Source organism: Lacerta agilis, chromosome 1, assembly GCF_009819535.1.
Source record: "Lacerta agilis isolate rLacAgi1 chromosome 1, rLacAgi1.pri, whole genome shotgun sequence".
NCBI lineage: Eukaryota > Metazoa > Chordata > Lepidosauria > Squamata > Lacertidae > Lacerta > Lacerta agilis.
Window position 1 is genome coordinate 20,900,369 of NC_046312.1, and position 19,347 is coordinate 20,919,715.

General features: G+C 45.0%; 1 protein-coding gene across 1 annotated transcript in view; it reads left to right on the plus strand.

Annotated features, from left to right (window-relative positions):
* Nucleotides 1–18,079, plus strand: part of LGMN (legumain) — a 32,472-nt gene extending 14,393 nt beyond the window's left edge. Inside the window, exons 3-14 of the mRNA XM_033140805.1 lie at nucleotides 1,021–1,118; nucleotides 1,848–1,929; nucleotides 3,209–3,294; nucleotides 3,410–3,485; nucleotides 4,558–4,620; nucleotides 7,019–7,085; nucleotides 7,929–8,047; nucleotides 10,196–10,285; nucleotides 12,059–12,259; nucleotides 14,346–14,519; nucleotides 15,881–15,948; nucleotides 17,233–18,079. Coding sequence (XP_032996696.1) covers nucleotides 1,021–1,118; nucleotides 1,848–1,929; nucleotides 3,209–3,294; nucleotides 3,410–3,485; nucleotides 4,558–4,620; nucleotides 7,019–7,085; nucleotides 7,929–8,047; nucleotides 10,196–10,285; nucleotides 12,059–12,259; nucleotides 14,346–14,519; nucleotides 15,881–15,948; nucleotides 17,233–17,272 — 1,164 coding nt within the window. The 3' untranslated portion in view covers nucleotides 17,273–18,079. The remainder of the gene's footprint in view (nucleotides 1–1,020; nucleotides 1,119–1,847; nucleotides 1,930–3,208; nucleotides 3,295–3,409; nucleotides 3,486–4,557; nucleotides 4,621–7,018; nucleotides 7,086–7,928; nucleotides 8,048–10,195; nucleotides 10,286–12,058; nucleotides 12,260–14,345; nucleotides 14,520–15,880; nucleotides 15,949–17,232) is intronic.
* Nucleotides 18,080–19,347: the final 1,268 nt, after the last annotated feature.

Here is a 19,347-nt window from a genome sequence, read left to right on the forward strand (position 1 = left end):
TACACCTGTTCAGTGTGCTAGCCAGCTAGATACTCCATTCCGGGGGTAGGCAACCTAAGGCCCAGGGGCCGGATCCGGCCCAATTGCCTTCTCAACCCAGCCAGGAATCAGCGTGTTTTTACATGAGTAGAATATGCGCTTTTATTTAAAATGCATTTGTGGGGCATAGGAATTCGTTCATCCCCCCCCCCCAAATATAGACTGGCCCAACACATGGTCTGAGAGATGGTGGACCGGCCCACGGCTGGAAAAGGTTGCTGACCCTGCTCCATTCCATTCCCTCTCTTCTCCACCCCAGGTTTTCCCCACAACAAACATGACATATTCTGTAGTCACAGAATATCTCTGTCCACATTATGATGGGGGTGGGGGATCCTCTGAGGGTTCCCCCCTATTTTTGCATATCTTGTGGTTCCCTTGAGTATGCCAATATCTGCCTCTGTTTTTCCGTTGCCTCATTTTAACTACAGGTGACTCCCCACTTACGTGAGTGTTACATTCCTGGGTACTACGCGTATATGTGAAATCACGTATAGTAGGGAACACCATCTTAAAAAGCCCGCAAACACCCTCTAAACCACTTGCTGCTTCTTGAGTTTCTCAGCACCCAAGGAAGATGATGATGCCTTGCGTCATGGGATTGCAGTTGCAAAGGCTTCTGGGATTGCTAACGTTTCCCCTGCTCTTTTCTCTCCATTTTTGCCATTTCCCCACTCTTTGGGCCCATTTTTGCCCTTTCCGTGCCTTTCTGCCATTTAATTTTTTTATTTCCTGGTGCCACACATATATAAGCGGTTGCACACAAGTTGAATGCGGGGCAGGTTGGTTTGGTTTATAAGCCTATCGGCGTTGTAATGAAAAAGGGCTTTTCGGTGGATTGTCCCAGGTTTAACTGGAGATTTCTTTGCGTGAAAAGAGAAGACTTCCACTGGAGGCCAGTGACAAGTGCTACAACTTTTCTGTTTCCTATAACACATTTAAAAATCATCCAGTAAATAAAACTGCCCTGTGTCTTTTCAGGCCGATGCCTGCCATGCTTATCAAATTGTGCACCGGAATGGCATTCCAGATGAACAAATCGTTGTGATGATGTATGACGACATTGCCTTCAATGAGCAGTAAGTATCAGAATTTTGGCAGAAAAGTGAACTTTTTGTGCAGGGCTGTTGCTGCGTATCGGAAGTGGGAGACTGTGGCGTGTGGTTCATTTGTTGCTGAACTACAACTCCCTGAAATAAATATAATTAAGAACTCTGGCCTGAAGTTTCAACCAAAAAGACTGTAATTCTTAACAGGATTAATACTATAGTTGTATTTACTTACGAGTAAATGCATCTTTTTGGTTGAAACTTCCAGCCAGAGTTCTTAATTATATTTATTTCAGTGTATTTTGTAATAGAACTACAACTCCCGGCACGCATGGCCTGAAGGCCCAAGGAGTTGGTGAGAGTTGTAGTTCGACAACATCTGCAAGGCTACAGTTTCCCTACCCCTGCTGTATATGAATCTAGTGTCTCTGTCGCAAGACCAAACAAAAGCATCTCACAGAATCGCAGGCTTCACTCATGGTTAGAAGGGGGCCAGCTGCTACACTTCTCAAGTGTTTAGTCTCCTGTTTTCCACAGAAATAGGGAAGTCCCTGATCCCGGATTGTTTGTGTGAAGCACAGTTTGGTGGCAAGGAATGCCTTCCATCAGCTTCAGCTGGGGACCCAGCTGCGTCCCTGTCTGGACAGGAATAGCCCGTTACTGCATGTTGTAGAGGTTTTCTCTCTTTTTTTAACTTTGAAAAGAAATGACTTCACTTTTTGCCACTTTTAACATTTCCTGTCCACTTCCTCACTTCAGGAATCCAACCAAAGGCATCATCATCAACAGGCCCAATGGTACAGATGTGTACAAAGGAACACCAAAGGACTATGTAAAAGAGGTAGGAACTAGATTTATTCGCTTGGTAACCTAGGAACATTGCTAGCTTTGAATATCAAAAGTTTCCTGAAGAAATAGGATTTTATTAACTCACTTGAAGAGTGGGCCACTTGAGTTCTGACGCTGTTGTCCAGATCCTAGCAACTTTGCCTTAATTTAAATGTTGTTGTTGTTCAGTCGTTCAGTCGTGTCCGACTCTTCGTGACCCCATGGACCAGAGCACGCCAGGCACGCCTATCCTTCACTGCTTCTCGCAGTTTGGCCAAACTCATGTTAGTAGCTTCGAGAACACTGTCTCATGTTAGTAGCTTCGAGAACACCCACAGCGCCACCCGCGTCTTAATTTAAATGTAAACCACTTGTTTCAAGTGACGCAAGACTAGTTAATTGTAATTACACTGTCGGTCCACTAGCACAAAATCGACTGCACCCAAACCCCTCTCCTGCATGGCAGATCAGAGGCTTGGATTGCAGCCTGAAGTCTTGGAAGTCTTCCGGGCAATTGGTTCTTTGTTCTGCAGCTGATGGGCATGGAGATCAATTCATAATTCACCATTGTCTTTCCAAGTCGGTTGGGGATACTCGCTTATCTCAACCTCACTTGTATTAAGTTTAGCTGTCTGTATTTCTTTAATTCCCCACTGCCATCAATTTACTCAGAATGCTTTTGAAACGTCCTAGTAGCATGTATAGTAGGTTTAGGGGTAAGATGGACACCTGTGGTAGAGGCAGAATGAACTTTAAGCTAAGATGGTTGGTTTATAGACAGATATTGATATTGGAGTCTTAATGGTGTTTGATGACAGTTTCTGAAGACTTGGGAGACCCTGTTGCTGACACTAGCCTATAAGATTTTTTAACTCACTGAATTTCCTAAAACTCCAGTCCAACCAGTTACTCCCTCATCCTAGTGCAGCTACTGGGGATAATCTGCCCTACAAAGCAACCCTCACTCATAGTAGTGGGCCAGTACACAGAGACTCTGAGGAAACACTGTCTGTATTAAAGGGTGCAGTTGTGCAGGATATATGATTCAAACCCTGCTTGGCCTCTCCATCTCCCCACATGAACTGAGTGTCAGTCTAAAGCTCCAAGATTCTGTGGATGTGTGTTGCTGGTGAGCATTTTTAAAAAAATATATATATATGCAGGGTTCCCCAGAGCACTCTTTGAAAGCCATGGAGCCAACACACAGAAGTCAACTTTTTATTTTTTTTATTTTAAAAGGAATGTTGCTGTTGCTGCTGCATTTCAGCTTCAAATCTCTTTCCAACCTGCAGGATGTTACACCAGCAAACTTCCTTGCTGTGCTCAGAGGTGATGCTGAAGCAGTGAAGAATAAAGGATCAGGAAAAGTACTACGAAGGTAATTAGAAAGACGTGAGAATGGAATGTCGTTGTTTCCTCATCAATATAGTTTTAACACCAAGTTGGAATTTAAGTAAAAGATTGGAAATTAACAAGGCTATCCCTCTCTGCAGTGGCCCTCGGGATCACATATTTGTATTTTTCACTGATCATGGCGCCCCGGGACTTCTGGCTTTTCCGTCTGATGATGTACGTAATAATTTTTTTTCCTGCCTTCCGTAGCACTGATTTAGTTTGCAAGCCTAGAAACTAATTGCTTTCTCAAGCTACAATTTGGCTGCATTGACACATGCAGTGGTACCTCGGGTTACATACGCTTCAGGTTACATACACTTCAGGTTACATACTCCGCTAACCCAGAAATAACACTTTGGGTTAAGAACTTTGCTTCAGGATAAGAACAGAAATTGTGCTCTGGCGGCGCAGTGGCAGCGGGAGGCCCCATTAGCTAAAGTGGTGCTTCAGGTTAAGAACAGTTTCAGGTTAAGAATGGACCTCTGGAACGAATTAAGTATGTAACCAGAGGTACCACTGTAATGCTAAACCATAGTTCGTTTTTAACCACAGCTTATTGAAGGTTTATTTTCAGTTGATTTGGTTAAGACATTTTTAATCAAAGCTCTGTCTTGCAGATGAACAAAGTAACCATGGCTTGTTCCACCTAATGCAGCTCTTGTTTTCTAAGTCCTGTTTCTTAGCACCACTGTATCTGGGAAAGAATCTGAAGTGGGGCACTGTGGGGGGGGGGAATTAAGCTAGCGTGGGTTTGGATGTGACAAGAAGCCATGGCTAGCACAAGCAGAGATTCATAACTCAATTTCAAATCAGTTTCTTGTTCCAACTGATTTCAAATCAGTTTCTACAATCGCAAAGTTGGCTGTGGTGGATTCACACATACAAACAGTAGAGAATTGGAACAAGCCATGGCTTAATGCTTCTCTAGCCTGAGATTGTCAACTTCAGATTGTGTTGGGACTTTTGGCAAAATATAACAGCCATCAAAGGTAGCTTAGTCGATGAGAATGCATTGACAGGACACCCAGTGAGTGTTTTAAGTAGAGCAGGGGCTGTATTCTTGGCCTTCCTTGCCTCCATCAGTTAAAGTGAGAATTGTGACAATGCATGCCCACATTGCAAGGTTATTGCAAAGATTGCTGATAACTTACCTGGAGTGCCTCAGATGCCTGATTGTATGCTAGATGTTTCTTATTACTTTACTGGGCAGCAGTGGGATATGATCAGGTACCTTCTTGTTTTGCAGCTCCATGTAGAAGAATTGAACAAGACCATTTCATATATGTACAATCACAAAAAATACCAGAAGGTAAAATGACTATTTTCCACCTTTTTTTTTAAAAGAGTAACAGCCATTATAATTGCATACGACTCAGCTTTGTGAACTCTTCCGCTCTAAATGCTAATTGTTACTGGAAAGGATGTTGTAGTAGAGTCCAAAACTCAATAACACAGAAGTATGTGGAAAGATGGTGTGATTAAGCTCCCCCCCCCTCTTTTTTAACCTATTGGACTTTATCATCACCTTTTTCTTGCATATTGAGAGAATCTTGCCTTGGCATGCCTGGAGTAATACAGTTCTGAAAGTGGAATGGGAAGTCTTTTCTTTCTCTCTCCCAGTTCAAATTTTCTGAACTTACAGAGCTGGAAAGAGAAGTATCAGTCAACATGAGTTAACCCCAAAGTTTGCAGATTCTCAAAAACACTTTAAGGTGGGAAAACACCCTAAAGGAAATAACCTATGTGAACCACGAAGTGGCCTCCCCAGAGAAAGAAATAGTTCTTTCTACAGGCTTTGATTTTCATGTATCTTTCCCTCTTCCCACTACTTAATTCCATTCCTCCTTCCACCCAGTTGTGAGACTGGGTAGGTCAGCCGGGAGACCCTGACCTGGGATGGAATGGTACAACCCCACCCCACATTTTGTGGCACATCCTACTTTCAGAGTATTTAGTCTGTGTATAATGTTCAGCCGGTTTCTATGCATTCTGCTCTGGGGGGGGGGGGTAATGTGAAAATAAATTTGTGTTTTTTAAGGCAGTGTTATTTTATTTCTGCTTGATTAACTGGAAGTACCGTATTTTCTGGCGTATAAGACGACTGGGCGTATAAGACGACCCCCAACTTTCCCAGTTAAAATATAGAGTTTGAGATATACTCAACTGCAGATTCTCCACCCAGCGTATAAGACGACCCCCGACTTTTGAGAAGATTTTCCTGGATTAAAAAGTAGTCTTATACGCCAGAATATACAGTAAGTTCTGTTGAACTTGGTAGGTGCGTCTTCTGGGTGAATATGAGCAAAAGTGGCATTTTTCCATCTCGGCCGTATTAGGCAGTTGGCCCCCTACCTATCTCGCCCTGATCTGGCCACAGTGATCCATGCGACGGTCACCTCCAGACTTGATTATTGTAACTCGCTCTACGTGGGGCTGCCCCTGAAGCTGACCCAGAAACTCCAGCGGGTGCAGAATGCCGCGGCAAGGCTTCTCACGGGGTCGTTGCCGCGGGACCACATTCATCCAGTGCTCTACCAGCTGCACTGGCTCCCGGTGGAGTACAGGGTCAGGTTTAAGGTGCTGGTTTTGACCTTTAAAGCCCTATGTGGCTTAGGACCCTCATACCTAAGGGACCACCTCTCCTGGTATGTCCCGGGTAGGACCTTAAGGTCCTCAAATAACTTTTTGGAGGTCCCGGGCCACAAGGATGCTAGGTTGGCTTCAACTAGGGCCAGGGCCTTCTCAGTACTGGCCCCGACTTGGTGGAACAGTCTGTCACAAGAGACCAGGGCCCTGTGGGATTTGGCATCTTTCCGCAGGGCCTGCAAGACGGAGCTGTTCCACCTGGCCTTTGGGTTGGTTTCAGTTTAACCCTGATGTTTCATTCTTTTGGTGTGATTGGTGGGTTACTTAAAAATGAGGCTGCAGTCTAAATTAAATTTTAAATTGTATTTTAATCTGTATTTTAATTAATTGTTTTATGTTTTTGTTGTGATTTTATTGGGTGTTAGCCGCCCTGAGCCCGGTTTGGCGGGGAAGGGCGGGGTATAAAAATATTATTATTATTATTATTATTATTATTATTATTATTATTATTAATATGAAACATGTATAAAGTCCAACAAATTCTGGTAAATGTGGTGCCTTTTTATACCTATTATGAGCATAGCTATTCAAAAAGGCAACAAAGGATGCTAGAAAAACCCAGGGTTGAACTTAGGGACAATTCAGTGAAAGATGGTTTCTGCAAGTCTTACAGGTAGGGCTGTAAGATGCTAACATGTGATGTTAATTTCTGAATAGCGTTGTGTGGATAAGGTTAGTGAGTGCTTGCTAGGAGATTGGAAGCTTCTGAGTTAGATTAACTACTGCTTAGTGTTGCATTCAACTAACTATGGTTAGCTGTTGAAACAAGCTGTATTTGATGAAGCTGGCTTGGTTTCAGATAGTAGTTGAGATTTAATTACCTTGGTATGGTTTGCACATCACAATAAGCCAGTTTCCCTCCCCCTCTAGTCTAGAGGCATGGCGGGCAGTAATAATCTATAGATCAAATATTAAAGAGTATCTTCGCTATATGATGGAGATGGAGCGTGGTGCAATGAGCTTATGGGTAAGGGAAAGGATACTTGGGAGAAAAAGCAGGCACCAGGTCTTTACCCAAACATCTAGAAGTGTGTCTCACTATTTCTTAACATTAATTGCAGATGGTGTTTTACATTGAAGCATGTGAATCTGGATCAATGATGAAAAATCTACCTCATGATATCAATGGTAAGTGAACAGTCAGCGTTCTGGTCTGAGACCAGTCATCTGATTGTACTCAAAAATTGTCTGACATCACAGTCATGTCAGGTGACCCCTTTTTTGCCTGCAGGGTTTGAAATCCTGAAGACCATACATTTAACTGAACAGCCTGCAAAGCACCTTTTCAAGGTGCTCTGCTGATCTTTTGGTCTTGCAGTTGTGAGGTCTTCTGGAGTGCTTTGCAAGGGGCTTCACGAGATCAGCTGACGATCAGTGGATCACGGGGCTTTGCTGGTGCCTGGGAAGCCTTTCAGCGGAGTCAGGTCCTTGCCTGCCCCACACCTGACTTCCTATGCATCACATTGGGTGTAGCACAGGTTAGGCTTGGCTTGACTGCAATGGCTCTGCCATCTGGGGAAGCTTGGAGGGGTCTGGAGGTTCACTACACCGATCTACACCAACCTTGGGAGCTCAGATGAGACTCCAGTGGGGATTATGGAGGTTGTAGCCGAACAACATGGGGGCCTTGAGGATGGGAGTTTATATATTGAGAGCTTTTACTTTTCCTCTACCCAGTCGCTGCTTTGCTCGCCAACCCTTCCAGCTGGCACATAATTGGCATCCGTCTGAAGGGTTGTATAGTTCCATGTGTGGAGCTGTATGTGTGAAAGCTTTCCCATTCATTCTTTGTCGCTTTTAGGGGAAGGCTTTTGAATGTGCGCAGAGCTCTGGATTGGAGCAAATGTGTCTAAAATCTGCTTAAAACCAAAGTTCTTAATTTCAGCTGGGTTTAGATCAGGCCACTCGGACAAGCGCATACGGCAGCTGTGGGGAAGCAAGTAAATAGTGCCCCCTCCATTTGCCTTGCAGTTTACGCCACGACTGCTGCTAATCCTAGCGAATCGTCTTACGCGTGTTATTTCGATGACAAGAGGCAAACCTACCTTGGTGACTGGTACAGTGTCAATTGGATGGAAGATTCCGATGTGGTGAGTCGCCAAGATCCAGTAACTTGCTTTTTCTTTCATCTGACATTACGGCTCTTGTTTCGGTTCACCACCGAGAGCCACAGTTTTAGAGTAGGAGAACCGAAGCCAATGTATTCTCAGGAGTGTTTTCTCTAAGCTGACTTGATACATGTATAGTACAGGCTTTCCGTTGTGCACCCCAGTATTACCAGCCACATCTAAGTAGGAAGGTGGCTTGCTCCTTACTAGTAGTGACCTCCTCTTTCAAGCAGGGAACTGACTCACAAGAGGTGCATCTCTAGATCCACATGCTTGCATCCTGCACAGAGGACTTAGCAGCATCTAAAGGCCTGGGCGTTGTAGATGTCACCTAGAAGTGATGATGTTACCGTATTTTTTGCTCCATAAGACACACTTTTTTCCTCTTAAAAAGTAAGGGGAAATATCTGTGTGTCTTATGGAGCGAATGGTGGTCCCTGGAGCTGAATTGCCCAGGAGCCAAAAGAGGATCATGCTTCTTATTTTACAAAGAGAAAAGGGGGTGTTGAAAGGACCCCGCTCAGCAGCTGATCAGCAAGAGATCGGGAGAGAGATAAGAGTCCCCGGCTCCCTTTCAGCCCCGCCCTCTTGCCCAGGCCTCCATTGTTGAATGTGCTGCAGAGGGAGGTTGTTTGTTTCCCCAGTGACATGTGACTGGCTGATTAGATTACCTGTAGAAAAGGCTCCCAGAAGCTGCAGAAATGTGAGTTGAACCCCATAAAAATGAGGATTTTCCTCTTTGCTTTTCCCCCTTTGCAAAAAAAGCTGCCAAACTTTTAGTTGATCCTCAAAAAAACCAGGGTTTTTCCCTTTGCAAAAAAGCTGCAAAACTTTTAGTTGATCCTCAAAAAAACCAGGGCTTTTCCCTTTGCAAAAAAGCTGCAAAACTTTTAGCTGATCCTTCCTTTTAGAGGAGGAAAACCAGAAAAATATTTTTTCACTTGTTTCCTCCTCTAAAAACAAGGTGCGCCCTATGGAGCGAAAAATACGGTATCTTGAGTCTACAAGAGGTCTCTCCACAAGCTTTCAACACCTGTGCAAGTTTAAATTGGCTGCTTCAGCCTCTGGGGGCAACTCCACCCATGATGTTGGTGGTGCTCTCCTGGGAATCTTCAGAGGTGCCAGGGTTTAATGATGACTCCTTTCTGTTTCTTATTATCCCAACACCAATAGATGATAAACAGACAAATTCAAGAGTCAATTGCTCTAAGTTAAGAAGTCTTCCCCCCCTCCCCCCAGTTTGTACTCTCTGCTCTTCAGACAGCAGGTGTGCTGGGGAAAGGGGCTAAGATGGCCTAAGATGACTATTGATGGAGGATTGATGCAGGGGACAGCAGTCCAGTAAATACTAGATTCAACAAGAGGTTGTATGCATTGCCATTGTGGGCAGTAGCAGGAAGACCTGTTGTGTTTCTAGCTAACTGCAGTGCAGATATAGGCTGCAAATGTCTGAAAAGGGCACAGATAACTTGTATTTATTAAAGCTGTTACTGTTACTAGAACTATTTCCATAAACCAAACAGATAAAAACATTGGCAGGATTATTATAATAACCTGCAGTTTCATAACAGTATATATTTAAAGAAGAGGAATAAATGAACAAATTAGGTTAATTTGGATATGTAGAAAACGTTAAAAATAAATTTAAGGAACCGCAGAAAGTGGGGGAAGGAAGTCAAGTTTTGAAATGTAAAAAGGATTATAAAATCAGTGAAATGTATAAATTTGAAAATGTATAATTTTTTTTAAAAAGAACTATTTCCATAAACCTGTCATGAAAGCATCACAAACTGTTGTACAAAAATACAATCAAATGACATTCAAACTTGCAGAGGGAATAAATCTATAGTACTATTTGTTTCATAGTTCTTGATGCCCAGTCATTCATTGCAGACTTCCTAACTGACTAAGAATCACGATGGGAGTTCTGTTGAAACACCGTTTCAAGTTTTCTGATTGAACAATCACATTAGGAATTGTCGTCTTGTCTTGTCTTTTTTAAGCTCTCCTCTTTCCCAAAAGGGAAGTAAAACCTTTTCAATTGCGTTGGTATTTAGATAGCTGAATCATGTGCAACTTTTCTTTGTTTTTCTCTCTATACATTTTTTTTGGGGGGGGGGTTTCCTGCAGGAGGATTTGAAGAAAGAAACTCTGCACAAGCAGTTTCTGTTGGTAAAGAAGCATACAAACACCAGCCATGTGATGCAATATGGAAACTTGGTGAGTGTTTGGTCTCAAATGGGCAATTGCGGACAGCATGTTTTGCACCAATGTTTACTTTGTATTTCTTACCCTCGTGTGGTTTTGTCTGTGATACTACAAAACCCCTGTGAGGTAGGTTAAGCTGAGAGACAGCAACCAGCCTAAGGTCTCCCTGTGAGCTTCATTGCCAAGTAGGTCTCCCAGCTTCCACTCTTAACAATACGCCAAATCATAGCTATTTTGAATTGGACCTTCCAGTCTGCATCCTAAATCTTGAAATGGAAAAAGCAGAAACAAATGGGGGAACAAAACCTTTTATTTCTTACTTTCCTTACCCTACTCCCAAGAGCTGGTGGAGGCGGGGGGAGTTGCGTACATGGTTCCTTCCTTCCCTCCATTTCTCTCCCCCCCCCTTAACACAACAGCCCCGTGAAATAGATAAAGTGATTGCCCAAGGTCTCCTGGTATATTTCACAACTTTGCAAGGATTTAAACCCAGGATTTCCTAATCCAACACTCTGGACTATTCCATCCTTCAGCAACCCTACTTCAGAGAGCTTATTGTTGCATGATTTGTTCCTTACACTTGTCCTCTGTTAGTAGTTTGCTAAAGGCCCCAGGCGCAATTCCTACTCGGGAAGCTTAAAGGCCCAACCCTGCCCTGCTTCAGCAGTCAATCTGTTTCTTAATGCTGCAAGACCAACCATCCAGGGCATGGCTGCTTCCTCTTTCCCCCTTGTCCCTCCAGTTTTGCAACATGCTCTCCTTCCAGAGCGGAGACAACTCCTAGTTTCCCCAGCCCTCCTTGTTTTCCGCCAGTTTCAAATTGCAGAAGGGTCATATATCCCTGTGGTAAAACACATACATTTTGCATGCAATAGGTCCCAGATTCAGTCCCTGGCATCACCCTAGGTAACACATTCCCTGGGACCCTGGAGAGCTGCTGCCGGTCAGAGTAGGTAGACAATACTGGGGTAGATGACAAAGTAGTTTAACCTGGTATAAGGTAGCTTCTCAGGGTCGAATCCAACTTCAACCCCAAAGCATCCTGGGAAATGTAGTTTGTTAAGGCTCCTGAGAGTTGCTAGGAAACCTTCATTCCTCTCAGAGCTACAGTTTAACAGTCAAATCCCTCTTTCCAGAGAACTCTTGGGAATTGTAGTGTCGTGAGGCGAATAAGTCTACTCTTGAGTATTATTACCGTTTGTTACAGTTATATACCACCTCTATCTTCCAAGGATCTCAAGGTGGTGCACATGGTTTTCCTCCTCACAACAACCCTGTGGGGTAGGTTAGGCTAAGAGACGGTAACTGGTCCGAGGTCACCCAGTGACAGAATAGGGATTCGAACCTGGGTCTCCCAGATCCTAGTCCAACACTCTTAACCGTTACACCACTCTTGCTCCCAGTTTATCACCGAGTATGGATCCTTTGGATACAGTTTGTACATTCAGGCCTCTGTAAAGCACTCGCTTATAAAATCACACGTGCTCTTGAAGCACAGTTTAATTCCTCCATAGCCTCTCCGTTTGTGGTGTTTTATTGGGTGCGTTAACAGTGCCTAGAGACAGATGTGAGAGGACCTAGCTCAGATCCTTGCTTTCAGTCCGCCAGGAAAGTTGCCCATCTTGTCTCAGGGGCTGCTGGAAGAACAAACCAATCGACAGAGAGGACCAGTCCCCTCCAGATTTTCAAGCAATTGCAAGCTTTTGAAAGCAGCGCTGCATCCCAAAAATGCTTCCGTCCCATTAAAGTGGAGGGTGACTACTTCTTCTTCTTCTTCACTTGCAGTCCATCGCTCACATGAAAGTGGCACAGTTCCAAGGCACAAGAAGTGCCTCCAGCGCCCCCATTTCGTTGCCCCCCGTGAGTCGCTATGACCTCACCCCCAGCCCCGACGTCCCCCTTGCCATCATGAAGCGCAAACTGATGGCCACAAATGACGCAGTTGAGGCCAAGGCGATTCTAGGAGAGATGAAGAGACACCTGGAGGTAAGAGCCAAGAGGGGCGCAATGTTAACGACAGTGTGGCAGGTCGGAAGTAGGAGCTCACTGCACCCGTGCAAATGCCGCTAATTCGTGTCGTACTTCATTTGATGGAACAATGTTCTGAATCACCAGCCCAAAGGAGGGAGGGCTCTGTGCAGTGGTTGGTGCAGGGATACAAAAAAAAGGATGCTGAAAACATCCGAGTGATCCGTTCTAGTGCTTTATGAAAGAAAGGTGTAGACTTGCAGCAAATCAGCCTGCCAGGGCTTTCAGCCTTTGCAGACATGGGACAGACACTGCAACAAGGAGATAGCTTCTCCATACCCAAGCAAACATTCATATATTCTTCATACACAAAGCAGCATACGTCACTTGGGCCGGGGCTTCCCATCACTCCATCTGACCTGATAAGGGCATAGGTGGCAAATACCCAAATCTTACAGATATTTTCCTTTCCTGGGCTCAGAGACCAGCACCCCAAACACGCAGATAACATCAAAGCAAGCTGATCGGCCTATATAAAAGAAAGTGAATATAAACGAGCTGATTGTTGCTACTACTGCCAATTGATTGTGGAGTTATATTGACCACCAAGATGGCATTTGCAGAGCTTCTGAAATACTTCACCTTTGGTTCTACACAAACAGGCAGGATATGCCCCTGAGCACTATACTCAGCACTGATCTGCTTGAGTGCTCCTGCTTTGCACGTGCAAGGGTTGGGGGGAGGGAAAAGCTGCTTCCTCTTTTGCAAATTTTGGTGGTGAACTTTAGAGCGAGGACGATTTCAGCGTTGCCTACTGGCAGCAGTTTTTGAGAGTTGGTCAGCATGCTGCAGTACGAAATACTTGTTGTCTGTGTTGTCCATGATACTGTCTCATGATCTGAGAAGCACCTCAACAGGCTGCCAACTAGCTTGGAGGTTTTCTGTTTTCAAACTGAAACTTCCCAAGCTTCCTTTTTCAGTCTGTTTTGCGTGCAGAGTCCTCAGAAAAGGTGCTTTCACAGCAGACTGTGGGAACCATATGTTCCAGCGTGAACAGAAGGAAGAGTCATGTTTCCCCCCACATGAGTGGTGGGGATGTGCTGTGATTTCCCCTAGAGGTCACCTGAGCATAGCAAGATGCGAAACGCAGATGCACTCTACACCATGGGTAGGCAAACTATGGCCCGGGGACCGGATGCGGCCCAATCGCCTTCTCAATCTGGCCTGCGGACAGTCCGGGAATCAGCGTGTTTTTACATGAGTAGAATGTGTCCTTTTATTTTAAATGCATCTCTGGGTTATTTGTGGGGCATAGGAATTCATTTTCCCCCCAAAATACAGTGTTACCTCATGTTACAGATGCTTCAGGTTAGATTCCGCTAACCCAGAAATAGTACCTCAGGTTAAGAACTTTGCTTCACGATGAGAACAGAAATTGCGCGGCGGCGGCGCAGTAGCAGCAGGAAGGCCCCATTAGCTAAAGTGGTACCTCAGGTTAAGAACAGTTTCACGTTAGGAACGGACCTCCAGAACGAATTAAGTTCTTAACCCGAGGTACAACTGTATAGCCCGGCCCCCCACAAGGTCTGAGGGACAGTGAACCGGCCCCCTGCTGAAAGTTTGCTGACCCCTGCTCTACACACAGCCAGAATGTCACAGCCGAGACTTCTGTGATAATTTGCAGCTCTGAGTTACGTGACCAGAAATGAGATGTTCAGAAGGCAAACGGACATGGTGGTTGTGGCTAGCAGACTTCTTTGGTTTAACCCTTCGCTTACCCTCCCCCCAAAAAAGCTGTGTAAGAACAGGAGGCTTCTGTTAGAGCCGCAGTTGCCTGGAGGGCACTAAGGAGCTGTGTTCTAGATCAGTGTTTTTCAACCTTTTTTGGGCAAAGGCACACTTGTTTCATGAAAAAAATCACGAGGCACACCACCATTAGAAAATGTTAAAAAATTTAACTCTGTGCCTATATTGACTATATATAAAGTAATTTTTCCCACGGCACACCAGGCAACATCTCACGGCACACTAGTGTGCCGCGGAACAGTGGTTGAAAAACACTGTTCTAGATAACAAAAGAGTTACTTTGTCTCTTCCTCCACAGGCTAAAGAGCAAATCCAGAATGCCATGCGCAAGATTATATCCTTCATAACGCTGTCCAGTGAGCGCACAGAGCAACTCCTGTCGGAGAGGATGGACCTCGCAAATTACGACTGTTACGAGGCCTCAGTGCGTCACTTCAAGAGCCATTGCTTCAACTGGAGTGCCTCCCCTGTGGTAAGTCTCTTCAGACTTGGAGCCAAGGCTCAGGCACTGCAACCTCGAGGAAGGCGGACGTATCGGTCCTTCCCAAAATATGCAGAACACTCTGTCACGGAATTCTACTCAATATTGATCCAGAGTAGATTCCAATGTACAGTTAGCAGAGTAAACATGTTGCAGGATTCCCCCCAAAATAGATCAGATGCAATTATATTTCACCAAGCAGAGCTTTACTGCTACTGAAGGCAAATGAACATAATGGTCACAAATCCAAGACGTTCAGGATTGGCACTGTCTACAGGAAATCCAGTTGCAACAGACTTAGTCTTACAATAAGACTAAACCTTAACACTATATACAGAACACAAAACCAGAAGGAAGAGAGAGAGAGAGAGAGAGAGAGAAAGTGAAACTCAGGCTCTTTCTGGCCCTACTTTTATAGTCAGCATGACCTTGACAGAAAGAGATGAGAGAACCAGTTTAAGCCAGCTGTACTCAGCTTCTCTGAAAGTATAACCCAAACATCATGAACCTTCTGCTTGTTTCACACAGAAGGTTTCAGAACCCTCTTGAATTAATTAGAATAGGAAAGATCAGGAAAGAACACATCAGATCAATACCTTCTGTACTAAGAAATGCAAACTGACACTCTTGGCCTAATCTATCCCTGGTCACCACCTCTGTCTGTGCTGGAAAGGGAAGCAGCAGTTTTTTAAAAAAATGTTTGTACAGGCAACTCCCCATTTGTGCACACATGTGTGGCCTTGGGAACCCGGAAGTGGGGGAGAAGCCTGGAGAGCCCTCCTGACTCGTGAGGAGACCCACCCCAAAGCCTGAAAAGAGGACATCCTCTTTGGGCTCTGGGTAGGGTCTCTTTGTGAGCCACAAGAGCTCCCCACTTATGGAGGGGGGCAGAGGAACGTAACCACTGTGTAGGTGGGGAGTCGCCTGTACCATATTTTGGTTGGCACAAGGTGTGCATATTTTCTATTTTGCTCAAGTATAGCGACAACTAAGTGCAAGGTGATGAGTAGACTGGGCTAACTGCTGCACCTCTCTGGGAGGAGCTTGCATCAAGATATCTTGGTTGTCTTGAGAGGGATATTTTGTATCTGATCAGTTTGTGCCTCTGGCAAGAGTGGTCTGACCTCCCCTGACAGCAAGCTGGGTGGGAATGAAGGAGGCAGGGAAGAAGCCATGCCCCTACCCATCTCTTGCTCTGGTTTCACCCCCACAGACTTCGGCTTCACCCATAGCCATTACTCCCCTCTCCCCACTGAAAGGCACTACAGCCCTCAGATGAACGGCTGCCTACCTTAGAATTATGCGTTGAGTGGGGGAAAGGTGTAATTCTCCTGTTTGTTTCTGTTTTTCAGTATGAATATGCTCTGAGACAACTGTATGCTTTGGTCAACGTCTGCGAAACAGGATATCCCATTGAGAGGTAAAATCTGTTTACCAATGATCCAGAGGTGTGATGTGCATTTTCTAGAAGGAGAACGTCAATTGTATATTTGGGCTAGTTCTTACTACCTTCTATAAGTAATCTGAAGATAGATATTCCTATCTATCTTATCTATCTATTGACACAGAGAGGGAGAGAGAGCTGTTACATGAAATGTGCTTTTAGCATTTACGTGCCAGTAAACCATAGATAGATGTGTGTGTCTTTGTTTAATCTTACTGCACTATATTTGCGCCTTCCCGTTGTCGTGCTAGTGATGGAGTGTGCATCTGCATCCAAGTTTAAGCAAGGTGAGAGAATAATAGAATTGTAGAGTTGGAAGAGGGTCATCTCGCCCCAACCTCCTGCAATGCAGGAATATGCAGCTGTCCCATGCAGGGATCAAACCTGAAACCTTGGCATTATCAGCACCCTGCTCTAACCAACTGAGCTATCCTGCTGCCCAAGCAAAAGGGAAGAGCAAGTGGCCATTGCTGCTGCTTCTGCTGCTGGCACCCAGGGATGGGGGAACAGAACAAAGGCAAGAAATGTCCAAGCCGCCCAGAGTGGCTGGGGAAACCAAGCCAGATGGGTGGGATATAAGTAATAAATTATAATATTATTATTGTAAGCAGGCCAGTGGAGCAAGCAGCCCGCCACCAAAGGGCAAGGAGGAAGAGGAATGAAATGTTCACATTGCTGCTGCCACCAAGAGAAGAGAGCCCGCGCTTCAAAACTGCAGCTCTCTTGGGAGTGGGATGGGGGGTGGGGAGTCTTTCTGCTCTTTGTCCTCCTAGCCTCTGGCGGCAGTCAGAAGAAGTGTGTGAGCAGACAAGCAGAGCAGGCGACTCAGGCAGGTGGGTGGCAAAAGGGAGAAGTCATTTGACAATACTGCAGGTTGCTGCTGCTTGTTGAGGGTGGAAGTGTGAGGTTCAGGGAGGTCCACCCCACGCCCTGCCCTTCGCTCCTTCCCCTCTCCACAAGTGACCTGAAAAGCTGGGGAAAGCAGCAGAACCTCCTCTCACCAGGTGTAAGGAGCTGTGGCAGGTAGGCAGGGCTGGCAAGCAATGCAAGCAGGGGATGCAGCCCATAGTACAGTGTTCCCAAACTTGGGTCTCCAGCGTTTGACTACAGTTCCCACCGTCCTGCTAGCTAGGGGGTCATAGGAGTCGCAGCCCAAAAACAGCTGGAGACCCGAGTTTACGAAACCCTGCCCTAGTACGCAAAACAAATCTGTGCCGTGAGAAAACCCTTGTTTTTACACTTGTGTCGTTTCTCTTGCAGAATACTATCAGCCATGGATCGAGCCTGCAATGAATTTTAACCGAAAAGCAATTCAGTCAAGAAATTCAGCAACGAGCAGTTAATAATGTGGTAGTTGTCAAAACCCAGGAACTAATGTAAAGCAAAGACAGTTAAGTGCATCCTCTGTCAATAAAAAGAAAAAAGCCATGAAGGGATAACCACCAAGTTCTGCACTTTAAAGACAGGATCCCTTCCAAGGGTGTGTCTCACTCCAGAAGCTGCTCCTGAAGTCTTCTGGAACGGACAGCTTCATCAGCATCTTCAGAATTTCATTATTGAATACCACTCTGAGACTGTTTTGGCAATTACAACAAAGGGATTGCTTTGAATTGTACTGGTTTTCTTTTCTTTTTTTTTAATCATTCACTCAGCTTTTGGTGGCCTCCTTTTTTGAGAATTAACTAAGGAATTCCACACAGAAAAATGGCCTGTAGTGGATGTGGCATTTCTGTTTGTTTTTTATAATTGGAAATTAATCCTTTAAGGACCCAAAGGATCCGCTGTTGACTGCAAGCTTCTATATTGCACATCTCAAGAAGAATAAAAGGCCAGCTGTAAATTGGGGTTGTGGCGGGGTGTGTGTGAGTTAATTAATTGCATAACGCCGGTGTGACGAGTTAACAATTTGATTAAAAGCGCTTGGGTTTTGTTTAAAGATAAAAACCATGGTCGCAAAAGCCCCCCACACTGAAGGAGACGGGTGTCTGTTCTGTTTTCTGATTCTTACGTAATTGTATGTTTGCACAACTTGGTGGGAGATTGTGCAGTGTTGACCTGTGAAGGATAATAAAACATGCTGAGCTGCTTACGTCTCACTCTAAACTCACATTTGTCTCCAGTCTGTTAATTGGGTGGTTTGTTAAGCAGCAACTTGCACCTCAGGTGTGTTTGCGGTTTAACTTTAGCCTCTTTGATGCTTCCCCAGTGAGAACTACATTATTGCCATTTGCTGAGGCATTCTAGTACTATAATGCAGCAAAAGTAGGATTTATTTTCTTTCTGTTTTTTTTGCCAAGCAGCTGGAACATTGGTGATATAAGTTAGAGAGAAAGAGGCACAGGGGAAGCTCTTTCAAATAACCACATTGGATCTCACTGTAAAAGCCCACATAGAGCAGATGTGCCCTTTGCTTACATTCGCCCCTGGGCAGCAGGGCGGCTTTATCCCCACACTTGGATACAGCCCATTCTTCAGCTGGTTGGTGCGGGTGAGCTGAGGAGGTGTTTTTCCCCCATCCCATAGTCAATCGGATGATCAAGAAGAGAACATCTTGCATTTTTTTAACAAGGGGCTCTGCTCTGCTCACTCCACCATGGCACCAACTTAATTTCATCTTGCCGCTGCCAGAAATTGGTGGGGTCTTGAGGGGGAATGTGGTGAAAAGTCCCAAATCGAGTCCCCAAACTGGGAGTTAGCAACCACTGAAAGTAGCTATTCCTCCCCCCCCCTCTGCCTTTTCCTAGCTCACCGTTCCTTTGTGTACTTCAAAAACACCAACTCTCAATAATGTGACCTTTTGCATGTGCTTATGGAGCTGCTTGTAGCTCCAATGTTCTATGCTAGGAAGCTGCAGGTAAAATGTTGCCTTTGCCTTCTGAAAACATTCTGAGTACTGAGGTACTCTCTGAGACCTAGACTGTTGCGCACTCTGCCATGTACTCTGCATCCTGAGCGCTTCCACCACTGTTTCAGAAAGTGGTATATATCCAATATTATTCACAGTCCATATCCATCCTGTCTTTCCCTAGGAAATACTTCAATTTGATGCATTCCCCTGCCCCAAGCCAGCTTTTGATTTGAACTGAGAAAAAGAATGACTTGGCTGTGTGTTAAGCTCTTGTACACGCGTGGCCCAAATGCTGAACACCAGCCAGATGCAAATTAATTGTATTGTGGCAGGAGCTGTAGTTCAGTGGCAGAGCACCTTGCCTTGCAGCCAGAAGGTCCATGTTGACCTGGCACACCATAGCTGTCAACCCTCGCTGCTGTTTCCCAATGCTATAATAAGGGAATTTCCTGCAAAAAAGGAAAAGGTTGACAGCTATGCATAAGCTCCTGCCTGGAGATCTGCTGCCTGCCAGTGCCTGCAATACA